Raw genomic sequence first — 19,837 nt, forward strand, 5'->3', positions numbered from 1 at the left:
TCTCGGGATACTCGGCTTCTCTGCGATTCTTACATTAATTTATATTAATAAATATTACGTGCGCCGTTTTCATCGGCAGAGCGTATCGAGAATTTTACAGAAAGGTTCAATTTCACGCGAGAAACGCGCAGAGATAAAAATACTCGTTAATCGGCTGCTGCTTGTTGACAAAAAATAATTACATTCAACCGGAGTATAAAGCATGTCGAATGATATCGCAGTATCGATCAGCTAATGATGAAAAATTAATATATATATAATATATATATGTCGGAGATGAAAGAATACTGGAACCTTCCCTTCGGAACTTTGCGAAGACCCCTAGTATTGTAATTTAGATTTCACCATAGCCGAATTAAGAAACTGTTGTCATTCGATTCGACTGTATTTATTTGAGATTTATGATAGTGAGCTCGGGCTCGAGGCGACAACCAGTCGCCGAACGTAGTCGCGGTCAAGGGATGAACGTTTTATCTAACAAAGGCATGAAGTAACTCTATAGCTTTCCTTAAAAGAAATACTTGGGACGGGGCACGACGGTAAACATTTCAACGATTTCTGTCCCGTGGATCGCCACACGCAGACTTTGTCCTTCGGGTAAGACGATTGCCAGATGCCAACGCATCTTCACAGTATATGTTTAGCTGGGCGAGGACCCGCTACGAATATTAAATTTCAATTACACAAAGTCTCTCAAATAGACAAATGGCCTGTGCCCCAACTACGAGAAGATAAGAGAAATCTATCCTTCCACGAACGACGCTTCTCGCTAGCAACTTTCCCCAAGGACAGCTAATATCTTTCTCTAACCACCAACATGGAAATTGACCAATTAACTGCAACGTCAATTTCCCTCACCATTTGAGCGAAGACTTTTCTCCGCGAATCCGATGATCTCGTGCCCTTAGGCACACCCATCATAGTTTTCTTCGACAGCGTCACCGCGACGGAGAGTCACTCTCTTGTGCGATCTCATCAGTAATCGTCCTGTCTTTCGTATACGAAATAATTGCCCCCGTGCTCTAACATATAGTGTAACTTAGACGCAAACGAAGGGTAAAGTCCGGTATCCGTTGACCGCGGATTCGTTAGTGAGCCTAGGATCATTGTCATTAGCTTCTCGAGTATCTAATTATCGCGATTACTTGTCCAATTCCATCATAGTCATATCTGCACTAGTAAATATCTCCTCTATTGCATAATGATCACGTCTAGCGCCAATAGGGATTCATTTCACGCCCTCAACCCTAACTCAAATCTTAACGCCAACCCGACATATATATATATTTGTCAGAGATGAAAGGACACCGGAGCCTTCCCTTTGGAACGTTGGGAAAATCCCTTAACATTATAATCGAGATTCTAATCATAGCCGTAATTAAGCAATTGTCGTCATTCAATCCGATTATACTTGTCCGAGGTTTATGATAATGAGCTTGGGCTCGAGGCGACAACCAGTCGCCGAACGTAGCCGCGGTTAAGGGATGAACGCTTTATCTAACACAGGTATGGGGTAATAGTATAGCTCCCCTTAAAAAGAAATAGTTGCTATGGCACTCGACAGTAAACATTCCAACGGTTTCTGTCCCGTGGCTCGCCACACGCAGACCCTATTCTTCGGGCAAGATTATTACCAGATGTCGATGTATCTCCACAGTACATATTCAGCTAGCCTGAGGACCCGTTACAAATCTTAAGATTTAGTTAACTAAAGTCCTTCAAACAGACAAACAGTCTTTGGCCCAACTACGGGTAGATAGGGGAAATGTATTTTTCTCGCGAACGACGCTTCCCGCTAGCAACATTCCCTCAAGGGCGGTTAGCATCCTTCTTCAACCACCAATATAGAAATTAACCAATTAACAGCAACGTCCATTTCCCTCACTTTCCGAACGAAGACACTCTTCGACGAATCCGATGATCTCGTGTCCTTAGACAATGTTGAAGTGGTCACCACTTCTACGAAAACTCTACATTTGTTTTTTTAGTTTTCTCAAGCGCTGAAGCCATCGACAGCATATAGACAAAAGACTAGCATGAACGCAGACCATAAACAGTAGACAGGCGACGTTGGCTTTGAGATTTTCAGTTATAAGGTAACACTGCTAGCGTGCGGATCTGGACCAGCTCAAATTGTATTCCTACTTATTATAACACTTCTCTATTAAATTAAATATATATTTTGTACCTTACACTTTATCCGCGCGTTTTTCTCTCTTCATACATCTAATAACCTCAACAGACACACCCCATAATAGTTTTTCTCTGCAGCATGACCATGACGGAGAGGACATTCTCGTGCGATCTCATCAGCAAGTATAACAACGTTTTTGCGATCAGTGAATACTTCACGTTTTTAATAAAGAGTCCGATTTAGACTTTGGAGGAAAGTACATTTGCTATCCCGTTGACCGCGGATTCGTTATTGAACCTAATATTATTGTCATTAGCATCTCGAGTATTTAATTACTATAGCTACTTGTCAAATTCTATAATAATAATATTTATACTAGCAAATATCTTTTCTATTGCATAACAACAATGTCTAATCCAATGAAGATTCGTTACACGCCCGCAACCCTAATCATGAGTCCGCATTGGACTGTACATAAAAATAAATTCAACGTGTAACGCCATGAGGCTTGATATAGGTCGTATTTCTAACCGTCGCTCGCGGTCCTACAGTGTCGCGGGCAGATCGCCTTACCTGCCCGACGGAAAACATAATGTATGGACGAGTGTGTCGCGTAAAAAATATTTAACATGTGATTAAAATGTCACATTCTTTTATTTTCACTCAATTTCTGCAGCAATTCGGGCTGATTCGGACTGATTAAGACTGACTTGGACGATTTGGGGGGTAGTATTTATATTCTTTTATTCGTGGGAGTGGGAAAAGACCTTGGTTGCACTTGTTAATGTCTCTGGGAGCGGGCAAAGTGACCGGACGCTACCTCGGTGATCACTCATGGTAAGGCGCTTGGAATTTGGCTGTCTTATCGCATGGGTAGTCGAATTTCTCCTGCGACAAGCGCATAGTTGTCACCAAGCAGCGGGTTCCAGAAACGTCGATTTCAGTCCGCTATTTCATCCGCACAAAGAAGATGGCATACGTGATCATAGACGCGAACGGTGACGTGACCCGAGCGTAGTGGGGGTCGTCTCCCCGAGAAGACAAAGAAATGATTGAAGGGCAATAAGTCTCATTTGAAGATTCTGACAGTATACATCGAGAGGTCTGATAAATAAAGTCGCCAAGTCTAACGAACATATCGAGAGATATCACAAAGTCGAGACGAACTTCTGTAACGCATTAACTGTATTTATCGCTAAATAATTTGTGCCGCTTCATTGTTATTAAATTGTTATTAAATATACAAGCTATATTAACCTGTTAATACAGTGTTAAATTCATTGAACTACCTCTGTTATCTTAAAGAAAACAGAGGAGCGACTAATTCGCGGCGTCGATTATTAGAATCGTAGCGAGAATTTACGCCTCTCGCTGACGCGTGTTTCTCACGACCGCGTTTCTCCGCGAACGATTGAGTAAATTTTTTATGTATTCAAGAATGAAAAACACATATAAAATATATTCAAAGCGTACGTAACGTAGATCTAGTTTCGCACATTTCTGCATATTTTTGCATACATCTAGATATTTTTGCATATTTTTTTATATTTAAGTATAAATTAATATTTCAAAACATAAGGGAAGCTAATAATAAGTGAGTTGTCGTGCGTCCATATGTTTCATAACAAAATAACTCTGATTCTTGGATACTTGTTGACACGTTTGCAAATTCTCCTGCTAGTTACATTTTTCTTGCCTTTATACATCTTTTTACACTTGTATTAGCTACCACATACACTGCTGCGAATAATTATAAACCCAACCCTATTTTTCAGATTTTTCATGATACTAAAACAAAAATTGGAAGAATCGTTTGTATAATATATTATAATATAAAACAAAACTGAAGATAGAACAAACAAAAATTGTTTTCTTTCGAACTCTGGAAAAAATGAAATTTTCTTTTAAAATTGTGTTTCTGGCTGTGAAACAATATAAATTCAATGTTAACTTTGTTATCCTTTTATTTAATATTTAGTGGATTTTCCCTCATTTTTTATTGCTTCTATCAATCTGTGAGGTACACTATCCACTGATTTGTTTAAAAACAGGAGAGATATATGTATTAAAGAATGGCATTGTCGTACTCAAATGGAGAGATTCTTGAGATTTATCAACAAAGCACACTCCTATCGCGGTACCAAGTACAAGAAATGTTCGTGACATTCATGCTGCTTTTACAAGCCAATAGTCATTTGGAAAATTGAAACCACTAGCAGTTCCTGCATACAATAAAGTGTAGTATAGATTATTCGGATCAAATGGTTTCTTGTGCCACTACAATTAGAAAAGGACTCAAATTTGGCATTCAGTTTCTTCTGGAAATTACAGAAAAAAAGGTTTTAATAGTTTACAATATTACAACAAAGAAGAATACAAGTAGAAAATTTAGAGAATTATTAGTTATGAAATTATTAAGGCTGACTGATAATTTAATGAAATCTTCTGTTTAACGTAGATATCATAATATTGTCATCAGAAAAAGTGCATCTGGACTGTTGAGGTTGGCTGATAGAGGGACGCGTGGATAAATTTCTAATAGAAATATATGTCGGGTTAGCGTTAAGATTTGAGTTTGGGTTGAGGGCGTGAAACGAATCCCTATTGGCGCTAGACGTGATCATTATGCAATAGAGGAGATATTTCCTAGTGCAAATATGACTATGATGGAATTGGACAAGTAATCACGATAATTAGATACTCGAGAAGCTAATGACAATGATCCTAGGCTCACTAACGAATCCGCGGTCAAGGGGATGACGAACTCTACTTTTCTTCAGCGTCTAAGTTGTACTCAATGTTAATGCACAAGGCAATCACTACGTATCTGAGAGTTACTTGAATCGTCTTTGAGATCGTACCGGAGAGTGCCTCTCCATCACGGTAACGCTGTCGAGGAAAACTATGACGGGTGTGCGTAAGGGCACGAAATCATCGGATTCGTGAAGAAAAGCCTTCATTCCGAAAGTGAGGGAAATTGGCGTTACTGTTAATTGGTCAATTTCCATGTTGGTGGTTAGGGAAGGGTGCTAGCCGCCCTTAAGAGAAAGTTCGAGAAGAGGAAGCGTCGTTCGTGAGAAAATAGATTTCTCCTATTTTCTCGTAGTTGGGACGAGGACTGTTTGTCGGTTTGAAGAACTTCAGTTAAACAGATCTTAAGATTTATAGCAGGTCCTCGGGCTAGCTGAACATGTACTGTGGAGACGCGTCGACATCTGGTAATCATCTTACTCAAAGAATAGAGTCTGCGTGTGGCGAGTCACGGGACAGAAATCATTGAAATGCTTACCGTCGTGTCCCGTGCTAAGTATTTCTTTTAAGGAGAGCTATAGAGTTACTTCATGCCTTTGTTAGACAAAGCGTTCATCCCTTGACCGCGACTACGTTCGGCGACTGGTTGTCGCCTCGAGCCCGAGCTCACTATCATAAATCTCAAATAAGTACAGTCGAATCGAATGACAACAGTTTCTTAATTCGGCTATGGTGAAATCTAAATTACAATACTAGGGGTCTTCCCAAAGTTCCGAAGGGAAGGTTCCAGTATTCTTTCATCTCCGACATATATATTGAAGTAAGTATAAGTACAGGTATAGTATATGCTGATGCAGATGATGAATTTAGCAGTGTTACATTACAATACAATTACATCGCAATGAACACGTTGATTCATTGACAGCAAAGGATATCACCAAAAAATTAATCTTGTCTTATTTGACAAGTAGCCGTAGTAATTAGATACTCGATATGCTAATGACAATGGTCTTAGGTTCAATAACGAATTCGAGGTCAACGGCATAGCAAATGTACTTTCCTCCAAAGTTTAAGTCGGACTCTTTGTTAAAAACATGAAGTATTCACTGATCGTAAAGACGTTGTTATTGTCACGACCGGCATACTTCAAATCCGATGGACCGATGATGGAGATAAAGGTGTGGCGGCCTTGGCGACAATGTATATCGCAGAAGTGCCTAATGAGTCATCTATATCCCAACGATCCTTCCACCGAATGTTCTAGAAGCGTGGCAACGGTCACGTACGCCTACAGGGTAGTGGGGATATTGAGGGATGACAAACATAGAAGAAACAGATCCCATCGAAAGTCAAATTGTAAGAGCTTCAGCCTTGGAAAGTCATGGCTGGAGCTCAGAACCAAATCGCAGTCAGTGTAAACTCAGAGTACAAGAAATAAAATCTCTTGTTTTTTTGTTAACTTATTTTTTTCTTTTCGTTCGAGCTACCCCCTTTTTTATTTTACGTGACAATATACTTGCTGATGAGATCGCACGAGAATGTCCTTTCTGTCACGGTCATGCTGCAGAGAAAAACTATGATGGGGTGTGTCTAAGGACACGAGATCATCGGATTCATCGAAGAACGGCTTCGTTCGGAAAGTGAGGGAAGTGGACGTTGCTGTTAATTGTTTAATTTCTATATCGGTGGCTGAAGAAGGATGCTAACCGCCTTGAGAGAAATTTGCTAGCGGGAAGCATCGTTCGTGAAAAATGCAGATTTCCTGTATCTTCCCGTAGTAGATTTAGGGACAGTTAGGATAAAGATTGTCCGTTTGAAAGACCTTAGTTAACTAAATCCTAAGATTTATAACGGATCCTCAGGCTAACTGAACATGTACTGTGGAGATGTATCGATATCTGGTAATCATTTTTCCCGAGGAATAGGGTCTGCGTATGGCAAGCCACAAGACAGAACCCGTTGGAATGTTTACTGTCGAATGCCGCTACAACTATTTCGTTTTAAGGAGAGCTATATAATTACTTTATACCTCTGTTAGGTACACGTCCATCTTGTGACCGTGGCTACGTTCAGCGACCCGTTATGTCACGTCGAGCCCAAGCCCACTGTCACAAATCTCGGGCGCCCATACTCGGATTAAATCATAAACAACCACTTCTAAGTTTCATTATTTAAGTACAGCTATAATAGAAAGTCGGGACTAAAGTATGGGGACCTTCCCAAACATCCCAAAAGGAAGACCCCCATGTCCTTTCATCTCCGACATATATATTCTATTATGAAATGACCCTAGTCAGATTATTGAGATTCGTGCGATCAAAATGATATTAAAGCATGGCTACATTTCACCAACAGTTTTTAACTAAATTGAAGAAATGCGTAATACGTGACTGGAACCCTATCTTATATAGTATCTTATTGCACTTTAGCTATTCTATCTCATTCGCACTTACCTTTAATACGCGCATGGTAACGTACGTAGAACACGACAGAGTGAATAGCAGTCGAGTAATTTGGTTCTATCCTTAAATAGTCGCCTCTTCGGATATATGGCCACGTGCAGATCCAATCGTTGGCCGTATATGCAGGCATTACCCTGGGAAAAAGTAATTCTCAGAAGAATCAAAATTTCAGGATTTAGCATATTCCTAAGTAGCTGTACGTATATAAGGAATGCGTAAACAATATAGAGCAGTACCTCCCTTGCCTGTGAGCCATCCTGTTAGTCCTTTTTCCAGTAAAGCATAGTAGTTGGTAACGCTGGTAAATGCACAGATAGTACTCGACCTCTGCGACTTCGGTGATTTTTAAATATGTTGTGAGCGGAGAGAAAGCACGATTCTGAACAATGTTTTCCTTTTCCTAAATACATATAACCGACTAAGCGGTATCGCTTAGTTACCGCGATATTCGCTAGAAACTATCGACAGCACATAGTAAATTCTGCCTATAGTTGTACGGCATCTATAGTGTCACGTAAAATAAAAAAAGGGGTAGCTCGAACGAGAAGAAAAATAAAAGGTAACAAAAAAACAAGAGAGTTTATTTCTTGTACTCTGAGTTTACAGTGACTGCGATTTGGTTCTGAGCTCCAGCCGTGACTTTCCAAGATTGAAGTTCTTACAATTTGACTTTCGGTGGGATCTGTTTCTTCTTTGTTTGTCATCCCTCAATATCCCCACTACCCTGTAGGCGTACGTGACCGTTGCCACGCTTCTAGAACATTTGATGGAAGGACCGTTGGGATATCGATGACTCATTAGGCACTTCGGCGATATACATTGTCGCCAGGGCCGCCACATCTTTATCCCCATCATCGATCCATCGGATTTGAAGTATGCTGGTCGTGACAAAGGCAACGTGTGCTCGCTGAGACCGGCGTATTTCTGATTCCGCAACTTATATGCCAAACGGGAAATAGGGCACACGAATTTCCGAAAATAGCGTGACTGAAGGACGACAGGATAACAGAGGCACGTTAGAGCACGCCGTTGATATTATACCCGTGTCGTGTGTCACGTTATCAGGAAACGTGCATGGAATGGGCCGGCACTCATACTAAGGATCTCTTCCGTTAAAATTCAATTCTCGTTAACTTATCGTGCCGCAATTGAAACGCAATACAACCGTCGATCTGATAAATATGGCTAGCCTCTCTCTCGCCCTAATTTTGATCAGACACGTCTGGATTTTATCAAAATTTTCTTTACCATAGGATATGTATTGGGCAGAGGTCCATTTTTCTTTAGAGTGCTTTCCATTTTGCCATTAAAATCTATAATGTAGTAAAACGTTTTGTCTACTTTTCGTTCGTGTTTCACTTTGGATGATCTCCGGCAACATCGAACAACTTTGCACAAGTTACCACTGTATTTTCGAGCTATCGCGGGGAGACGCAATCGCTAGAAAACGCGTCGACGGGAGTCGTAAATTCCCGTTACGATTATAATAATCGACACCACGAATAGTTCGATCCCCTAATTTCGGTTAAGATAATACGGGTGATCCAGTTAGTATAACACTGTGATTCACAGAATTATAAATTATGTATTTCCAACACTTTATACAATCGCACAAAGTAGTAACGCCGTTGATCAAGATACAGGTAACGAAGAGAAGGATTATTCTTAGATGAGAGAATCCGTATATATGTTGACCTTGACTGTTCGTTGGTTATGAGAATATAGTGACTCTCCTGATGGCGTAGAAGCGGTAGAAGTAGGAGCAGTCGGAGCAGTATGAACAGTCTGAGAGATGAAGGAACTGTAGGAACTCCAGGCACCGTGAGATCCGAAAGAATACTCTGACGTTCGGTTTGATGTGATAATGGAGAAAATTTCGGTATGGGTGTACCCTTTGAACGAAGAACGCGGATTCGTTGCTTACATTTTTATTTAGGAAAGTGAGGGCAATGATCCGCGATGCCGATTGGTTATGACCGATGTCGGGAAGGAAGATGGAAGGAAGAAGCCTTTTACCAACGTGATTCACGGGCGACATTATTTATGGGAAAAAGCAGCTTTTCCGTTAGGCAATTATTTCGTTTTTCCCATTAGGTAACTACTTCCTTTCTCCGTAATTTGGCAGAAAATGTACAATAGACCGAAGGACCTTTTAAGTACCAGTTATAAACCGAAATACTTGCAGGATTAAAGCTTCCTGCCAACTAATGAGACTCGGTTTATGGTGGGGCCTTAGGTTTATTGAGGGTTTCTCTAACGATGCTTGGGCCTTGACGATCAGACGGTCAGAAGGACGTCGCGCGGACCTTTTCACGCGACGTAACAACCACACCGATGAAACTTTACTCCAAATTGTAATTGGTGAAGTTCTCTTTGGAATTCCTCTAATTCGATGTACTTTTCTTTTCTTCTTTTTCACTCAAACGATCCATTCCAACATACCTCAAAAAATTCGGTAGGAGCTTCGGTTCAAATTCCAAAATCCAGGTTATTGGCAGAATTTGTAAAATTATATTTCTTCTGACACAAAAACGCTTCATGTTTTCATAAAGAGGATTTGTTCTAGCGCAGTCACTGCTGATTGATCATCTCGGCGAAAACAGGATGGAAACAAATACGTCGTTATTTTCTAGTTGATCATCAGTTCAACAAGAACGTAGTTTCAATCTTCTAATTAACGTTGCTTGTACAATACGTTTCGAGTCAAAGTGCTGTATACAATGGTACCAGTACACCCTATTTCGAGTCCCAAATATACAAAGACATAATTTTAACTTCATGTCGTGTCTTTTAATTAACGCGAGTTTAATATACACACCGTTTCGAACTCGAGACTGTTGGTTCGTACAGCAATAAAGGTTGTACGAATGTCGCAGTTTACACGGGGAAAGAGTTTACATTATTTTCTGAAAAATGTAATTTATTCAAGAATACCTAAACTTTTAAAAACAGTATAATATCATACTACTAAAATCTACAAATTTCCCGAGCAATCTATTAAATTTATCAGTTTTCAAACATTTAAAAAGTACAAACGTTAACAAGCTTTTATAATTGCTCAACTGTTCGTTTCGTTGCACGACAGAACCGGTGGAAGCTCGTAAAAATAGTTCATTTTCCCGCTGTGAAACAACCAATATATTTGATATAAACGTCAATTTTTATTTCTTTATAGAAATTCTAATACGACGAAATTGGTCTCATATTCCTCTCGATTATCGTATTATGCGACCGACACTGTGATGGAAATTGAAATATTAATTTACTGAATATTGAACGTAATAGTTTAATTGCACATTACAAAGCATTGTCGTTCCCGTACAATTATCATTCGATGTTATTAATCGATAGCTGGGTAAGTAAATATATCATCTCCTAATGAAAATTGTAATTACGATCCATATTTAAATTAATCATCTGTCAAATATGAAATTTATCATATAATCATTTTACGTGCGATAAACGAAATGAATTTTATTTTAATCTCAATATCAGATTCATTAATAGGTTTGTTCAGTTTTTAACGAATGTTATAAATATTATATCGAGCGGACGTTTAAACGAATAATTATAGCAAACAAACATTGCAATAGAAGAAAAATGATCAATATCAGACCAATTAAGAAAAGAGATTGCAGCATTTACTTACCCTCGCTTCCTTTATTTTCTACCTTTTATTTATTTTCAAACATTTACGTTGACAAAACAGTTTATAAAATATGAAGATCGGCAAACGCGTACGCACTTCCTTTAACAAAAAGTTTTACAATAATGAAATAGGGTAATGATCAACGTACTTGATAAAATACACGTGCGCACGCGTACGCGCGCACACACACACACACACACACACACACACACACACACACACACACACACGCACACGCACGGAGAAAACATATACGTATATAAAAGCACATAAATATAACGCGTTCAAAGAAAATCAGACAAATGTATTACTCGATCTATCAACGCGATTAGATCTCTTTATCTCTTATGTGAACAAAACGATGTACATTAAATAAAGTTGGAAACAATATGGAATATCTGGTTCACTCTTTTTCTCGCTGGTCGTCTAGCCTAGAATGCTTGACATATTCTGGTTCGGCAAACTGAGACCATCGCAAACAACGAACAGGAAGCGCCTAAAGCTGATACCCAAATTTCACTCACTGTTCGATGTTGAGTCGAGCACAGTTTGCACTAGGCCAGAAGCGTTGATTTGACTTGTAAAGTATATTTCAACAAATATCAATACATTTCACGCGTATCGTGGAAAATGCGAATGCATGACTTAAAGAGCGCTTTAGAAATCATTTGCTTCGTATGTGTGTGTGTGTACTTAACGCGTTTATTGCACGTCTCAATCTAGGCCGATTCCTCAGTATAGTACCGTGAAAATTGATTTTGAAACGACCTATAAATCGAAGAATTAAATATTATCTATGCTTCTATTTTGTGGTTATCTTAATTTATCAGATGCGAAAAGTCTAATTCGATGTATCGCGGTCGCGCGCCTCGTCAGGGGTCGAATCGTGCGAATGAACGTGTAGCTTATGTGCGTGGAAATGTGATTCGTAGTTGAAGCCTTCGTTACAAGTATTACATCTGTAAGGGGGCAATTTCCGTGGTTCGTCCGGACAATGCTCCAACTTGTTGTGATGATAAAACTTGTACATTCCTTGACACAACTTGCCACATATTGCGCATAAAAAATCATTGCCCTTGTAATAATACATATTATGTTCGACTAAACGTTCGTAGGATTCGAATAACAAATGGCATATATTACAGATTGGTTTATCTTTCACAACGCAATCGGAATTCAGCTCCAGTCTAGTATCCTGCCCAATATGCAAGTGTCGTTCGTGAATTTGAAGATTCGATTTCTTAAGAAATCCTTGATTGCAGAACTTACAAAAGAATTTGTAGTTCCTCGAGCACGAAGGCGTATGAGTAGCAAGTATGTGAAGCTGTAATAACTTTTTAGTGGAAAACATCGTGTTACAAACGTTACACTTCTCTGTGGCTGTTTGGCAATAGGTGCGCTCGTGTATGCACAAATTTTTAAATTTTTGGAATTGTGTTCCACAGGTAATGCAAAGAAACTTTGTTCTGTCCATCTTGTTCGCTTTGTGATCTTTTACGCGTGTATTCCCACTACGTAATCTTTTGTTCTTTGCAGCTGTATCGAACGACGAAGAGAAAGTATCATCCGTAATAGGCGTACTCGGAGTCAAATAATTTTCCAAAGATCTTGTCGTCTCACCCGAAACATTCAACATTTGTTCAAAATCAGGTGACTGTACTATGCCGAGTTCCATGTCACTTGGTTCTTTCAAGGACCGAGACAAATGGTTTACACAAGGTACACGTTGTTTATTTATTAAGACTTTCATTTGACGACATACGTTCGTATGTTGTTTCAAACATGAGTATAGCCAAAATCGTTTGCGACAACCTTTGCATTTGTATTGTTTCTTGAATGCGTTGCAGTTTTTTTCAACATCAACCATTGGAGCGTCCTTTTTTGATCTTATGGTCTTCAAGCAATGCACAATCATGTGTCGCCTCAACAATGCCGGCGTGTCAAACTTCTCATAACACACGCAACATTCCCTTCGTTTAAACACGATATGCTGACGTAGATAGTGAGTTAGTAATTTATTCATGGACGTGTAACGGGCGTTGCATATGCTCGACATGTAAATCGTATGGAACAATTTCATATGCTCGCACAGGTTCTCCTTCAAACAAAACGATTTTTGACATATATGACATTGAAATATTTTCTGCTTATTGACCTTAAGGTTCTTCTGAAATTCAACCGATTCTCGTTGAGGTACGATTAATCTATCAGCGGAAGATTTTACAAGTTCATTGAATCGCTTTGACGCGATCGTGTCAGCTTTCAAAGGCAAGTTACATGCCGAGCTTGTTTCACGAAAACCTTTAAATCCTTCTTTCACAGTTTTCGATACTGCTTCTTTGAAAGCGTCTTCGTTTTTGTCTTCCTCTACGTTTGACACAAAACTAGGAGACTCCAAGAATTTGTCGCATTTCTCCAAACGGACCACACATTCTTTACACTCAACTTCAGCTGCAGATCTTCTACTTTGGTTAAATATATAGGGGGACTTGTTTCTTTTAAAAGATTGTCTCGATCTTCCAAAGGTCTCAAACTTCAATAAATCGTAAGAATCATTTAAAGAAGAAGAACATCTTTTCACTGGTCTAAGGTTATAAGACATATTGTGCGAGGTATTAGAGCTTTCAAGTTTAGCCTTTATTTCGTTCCTTAATAAAGATTTCATTGTTTTTAAATTCACATGAATTTGAACAAATGGCTTGTTCCTAACAGGAGATTCGATTCGCTCAACAGAATTCGACATCTGAATAACTTCTGCAGCCGGTGATGTCTCGTTACCGAATGTCTCGAGCGTTGAAGTTGGAATAATAGTCGCATTAACAGGAATATTCTCCGTATTGATAACTTTTTCTGGACTAACCCATTCGTCATTCGGTTTGTCTTTGTACAGCGGCATGAAGTCTGTAAGGACGGTCTGCTTCATCCTGTTCGAAGGAGTGCCATACGAATCGTTTAACCGTTTCGGATGCGTAGACTTGATCTTGCTGCTGGAACCCTCGGTGGGTGTATTGTTTGAACTATTAGATAGTTTCAAAGATATATTTATTGAGCTATTTACGTCTTTTGGGCAAGGACTGTGTGAAGTATTTGATTCTGACATGACTATACCATCCAAATTATTCGACTTTCCTAACGATTCAGGAGATGTTTCCATAATTTTGCTTTCACCAGAAAATATCGCTTTCCCATGCGCATGGAATAAATGAGATTGGACATGTCTTTTATAGGAAAAATTTCGGTTACAAAAATTACATCTATATCCCGACGACTTTTTCGTACAACATCTCTTCTTTAAATGACGCATCAACGAAATCCGCATAATGAAGATCGCAGTGCAATTATTACATTTAAATATATTACGGCTATATAATTTATTATGCAGTTCCAATAAATGTTTAGTTTGAAAAGTTAACAAACAAACATTGCAATTTCTTCTTTTGTTTGAAGGTGCTTTATGTTTACTTTTTCGTTTATCAGCATCCGATTTGTTATTTTCTAAACACGTACTTTCTTGAGAAAACGCGGATTCTTCATTTTTACAATAAACGTCATCCAAAGATTCAGCTTTAAACGTCGCTGTTTCATTTTCATTCTCTGTATTCGTATCAATTGGCGACAAATCATCGCAGATTCCTGGATCGATTGACTCTTCCTTTATGCTTATTGCATATTCAAAAGGCTGAAAAAATATACAAACCTAATGTAACATTCAAAGAAACGAAAAATCGATGAATCAGTCCTAGTCTGGTAATTGAAGTCAATCGTGCCATAAATATCATGGGTAGGATAGAAAGCTACGTATGAAGCTACAGAACTAGATACTAGAAAGAGCAGTTTGTGACGCCGTGTTTATAAGTTAGCCAGATTCTACCATTAAAAACATGAAATAAGTAGCTGCACAAATCCAGAATACTACATACATAACAAGAGACGTGCAAATTTTGTGCAAATTTACGGTTCCGTTAGAATTATTAAGAAACTATTTCTCAACTTCTAACATTTACTACAGGACAGGGCCGATCGATATTTTCAAACTATTATGTAGCGAAGTCGACTATATTCAACTCTCAACTATATTCAAATGTAAGAGAAATCAGATTCGCAAACAATACTTTTAGCATGGTTATTTAACGTTATTTCCTGAATGTATTCTTCCAGGCAACAAATTAGTACAAAGCAACGAGCGGTCCTTCTACATGTTTAACAAATTGTATATTATAAATGAGAAATAAAATGTACGGCAGAGTAACAAACACCATGCAAAACTCTAAAAATTCCATATCATTTGAAAATATAAAATAGAAATATTCGTATCCATTTCGATGGAAAATATTGTAGAATCAATTGCAATTAGTAACCGGTGTGAGAAGCAGTTAATGGTAGTATCTGGTCAAACAGAAGGAAAACGTGACTGTCAACGGTGCTTACATACGCCGAAACACTCATGCGATGAACGCATCAACGTCTTTTGTTCTTTTATGATGTATGTTGGCTTGAATCGATGCAGAAAGTAATATATTTTCTTAATTTGTAAGCAAAGCCATTGGGTATATATTAAGTATATATTGACATACTGATGTCATTTCATGAGACTTTGGAGTCGATGCGTAGCGTCATTGCAATACGTTTCAACTTGAACAGTCTGCTCAACGAATTTTCTACGCTAGGCTATACTAGAACTACTGTCCCAATGCTATTCGGGAAGTAAGGGACATATTCAAAATTCCTCCCTTTCACTATGTTGCCAATTTGTATAAGAATATATATACAAGCGGGCAAACGCACACGCACACGAATGCAAACATGTATGAAAAATTTTGTATATGAACTGACAGCAGCAATATTTTTCATAACACATGCTCAAATTTAAACCTGGGCATAAAGGTACACGAGCGTTAAAACGGACATACGTTTCACAGTCATTTCGTAGGTACGTAGAAGTCACGGCATAAGAGCGTTGCCTGTTTTGCAGAGTTGGCGGAAGAATTACTCATCTACTATCTAGTACTATCAGAGCGCTGGCATGTAGATGGTCGAAGCGCTAAATTTCTATTTCTCAAAAATAGCGATTGTTCTTGACTGTGGCGTAAACCATGCTTAACGGAACCTTCGCGACATTGTGTTGTAAAACTCCAAAAATATTTCTTTTTAATCTGAATCGATATAGAAGTGCGTTGACAACTTTAAATAATTTGATTTATACAAATGATTTTTGCAATAACAAATGATTCATAATAAACAAATCTAAAAATCGTTGCACAAAATAGGGGGGTTTCATTCCGATCCAACTATTCGCTATAGGATAATCGTTGGGCATACATAAAAAATACGTGCTCATCGAATTGATAACGAATAACTAACGGTACGTTGGTGTGACCTGCTCTATTTAAGGTTATACAATACAAAACATGCCTCAGCTGAATCCAACGCCCGTACTCATATAAATATATCATTGAAAAGGTAACGCACTTTGCCAGTGATGAACCTTCCTGATGCATGTGTGAGTTTTAATTTATTATACGGCAATATATTTTTTACAACATACGTTGTTTCAACGCTCGTATGCTTTAACCCATTAACGTGATAAAAATCTTATCTGTAACATGCATCTTTTTTATTAATTCGCTTGGTATCGTATGAATAAATAGATAACATTTCACGATACATCAGTGATTTACATTAATATTACATAAAACATATTTATATATGTATAAATATTAATTTTATATTCTACAAGCCTAGGAAAATTAATAACAAATAATAATAATGCAAATGGTAAACATAATCAGTATACTAAATATTAACATATTAAAGGAAATCATTTGCAATTCAATATTTCCATTTTTATGAAATAAAATATGTAAATGAAATTTAATTGTATAATAATCACGTTCGTATAAACTCATTACTCTACAAGGAGCAATTAAATATTATATTGATAATAATAAGCAAGGTTGCATCGATGCTAGACATTCTACATTACTTTAATATTTTTAATCCATGTATTATTATTGAGCCATAATATATAAAGCATAGACCCAAGAGATCACAGCGCGTTGACCAAAGTAATCTTACAATTGACAGATACATTATACAAAATTTTATGTACCATGACAGAAATTCCTTCTAATTCAACAATTAAATTTTATTTCTATTAAAAATCACAAGTTTGCGTCACAACGGCCAAAGAAGCAAATCTTACTTTGTTATATCGAAATAGTTAAAGAAAGTGGTACATAAACGTTAGCTTAATATGTTATATTAACCAAGATTTATAGAAACAAAATATATTATTCAGCACGGTCAAAGTTCTCTTATCGAATGACGTTTCAAAAGGTACTTACGTCCATTTTGTCGTCCAATTTTATATCCATGGAGATTGCATCAACGGGGTGTACGTAAACTAACACTCGAGCTATATGCTTTAGGAAATTATTATTATTATTATTATTAGACAAACTGCTTGCCTGTGCACAAAGAAAATCTATAATTAGTGAGTAGTAGACTTTAATAATATCCTCAAAAAACAATTCGCGTTTTTCTTAAAATATGTTATAACTGCACAATAACAGTAGCAACTTGTAAATGAATATAGAAATTGTACGAAATATCAAACAGTAAGTAAACATAACAGTATCATAACAGAAAGTTATCAAATATATTTAACAAAACTGTAATTATTTGATAAAAAGTCGTGAAATCAATGAAAAGCAGAAGATGATGAAAAGTATTTTAGGTTAACGTGTCATACATGATCTTAAAAGATGTTTACACTCTCTTATTATTCACTTATTATTCACTTATTATTCACTTGCATCCAGAACATGTTTTCCTTTGTTAATAGTTCGCGCTCAAGATAGAATGTAAATTTTTTTTATACACATACAAACATGCACAGAGAGAGAAAATGCCGTTCAAACTCGGACACCACCGTGAGCAGTACTGTGGGCATTAAAATGGCGTCCTCCACTAGTAGCAAACATGCCGCTCAGTTCAGGTAGGTTCAGATCATTATCGGTAAGGAAGTAACCTTGAAATTATATTTATGGAGGGAAAGTGTACAATAAAGAACCTTATACTATTTATAATACATCACTCTTCGACAGTTTAATATTAGTTTCATCTAATTTTACCTAATCTATTTTATAACTTGCATTTTAATTACGAAACAGTATCATATTGTACGTTTACACGTAACGGTAAATAAAAAATTGATTCGTAGAGCTACAGCGCATGCGTGTTACTGAGTAGATTTTCTGACTAACTTCACGTTATGTCCAATACAATTTTCATGTTCACGTTTCTATATAAACTCACGTTATATATGTATATATATCTGTGCATCTAAGAAGTAACACCAACACACGTCAATCAATATCTGATTATTCCTGCATCATACGTATACACAGGTTTGTAAACAGTAGAGAGGGTAATGCTCTTAATATTCGGAAATGTACTTTACAAATCAGCCGTTAGTCGTAGCGCTGGCATCGATTTGTTAACACCTTTGTTTACATTATCATTGAATGTGAACAATATAAACTAAACTGCTTTTCATAATTTTCATCAATATACTTAAAGTAGACATACAATATTTCACGTGATACAAAAGAATGTTGTTTAAATAACTGTAGTTTTACATAATACAATAGACTTTAGTTCTAAACACGATCGTGCTGCAGACACAAGAAGCACTGCACGGTGAAGTCTAACAAATCGATTGAAATCCCTTACTCGAGAAATATTTTCTGGCCCGTAGGAGTCTTACCCACTCTAATGGAATTCTTAAATTTGTGTATTCGAACATGGCAAATATGTGCATACATACACATGCGTGCACGCGCGCGCACGCACGCACACACACACACATGTACTTACTGTTGACTCTGTGAAAGGCTTATGAGATACCACTGGTTGTTAAAATATTTGTCAAACTATCTGTTTTATACTCTAGCGTTAAGGATGAGAATCTTATTGCTCAAGAAATTAAAATGTGGTTAAAGAAATGATTATTTGAATTCGATGGACCATCAACTTTTGCGGTCGGTAAATTACCGACAATATATTTATATGTAATATCATCTGAGATACAATGACACAGACGGAACGAAGTACAGAGGAAACATTTATATCAATATATATAAATGAGACGTAGAATAAACACATTTGTCGCACATCTGGAAGCATTGGGAACCTTTAGCTTTTTAGTATTCGAAATGTTACCGACTCAGTGTCTCGATAATATATTCTCTTCCCTTCAGCACATTATCCAGTTCAGCACACTGTTAAATATATAGGTATCTCCTTTCCATATCACATCTTAGATTTTTTTTATATATTTATTTATTGAAATTCACAATTTGTCCAATTTGGACATTTGGTAGAATTTTTTAACAGTTATATTAACATGTTGGTGGCTACCCCCAGCTGGGTACCATCCTCACGTTTGCTAGGTTATATCCTTTATGAGGTCTGCTGGGTGCTTCCTTTTTAGCCTTCTGTCCATGGTTATGGTTTTGTACATTTCCGCAGCTAGCCGGTTTTCGTCTGTTGCTATTCTTGATTTGTATTTTTCTGAGTATCTGCTAATTTCTTCCTTGACCGTTGGGATTCCCAGGTCCCTCCGTACGTCATCATTTCTATCGTACCATGGTGCGTTTACTATTGTTCTCACTCCTGCTCGGACAGCCGAGGAGGACGGACGTGTCTAGACGGTCGTCCTCTCCAGGTATAAGTGAATAGTGAAAAAGTGCTCCAAAGTAATAGTGCTGCAAAGCGATAGTGAGGAGGAAATAAAATAACAATGCAGATACCAACTATAAACATAGCAACAAAAGGAGA

At 37.6% G+C, this 19,837-nt stretch overlaps 1 protein-coding gene across 1 annotated transcript; it reads right to left on the reverse strand.

The window, feature by feature from the left end:
• Positions 1-10,824: 10,824 nt before the first annotated feature.
• On the reverse strand, positions 10,825-17,936 carry LOC105666774. Its single transcript, XM_048414166.1, has 2 exons — positions 17,341-17,936; positions 10,825-14,675 (listed from the first exon to the last, which is right to left on the reverse strand). Exons 1-2 carry the CDS (start codon positions 17,368-17,370, stop codon positions 11,838-11,840), a joined length of 2,868 nt encoding a protein of 955 aa, XP_048270123.1. The 5' UTR covers positions 17,371-17,936; the 3' UTR covers positions 10,825-11,837.
• Between the last annotated feature and the right edge of the window lie 1,901 nt (positions 17,937-19,837).

The sequence above is a fragment of the Bombus terrestris genome, unplaced genomic scaffold, assembly GCF_910591885.1.
Source record: "Bombus terrestris unplaced genomic scaffold, iyBomTerr1.2, whole genome shotgun sequence".
NCBI classification, from domain to species: Eukaryota; Metazoa; Arthropoda; class Insecta; order Hymenoptera; family Apidae; genus Bombus; species Bombus terrestris.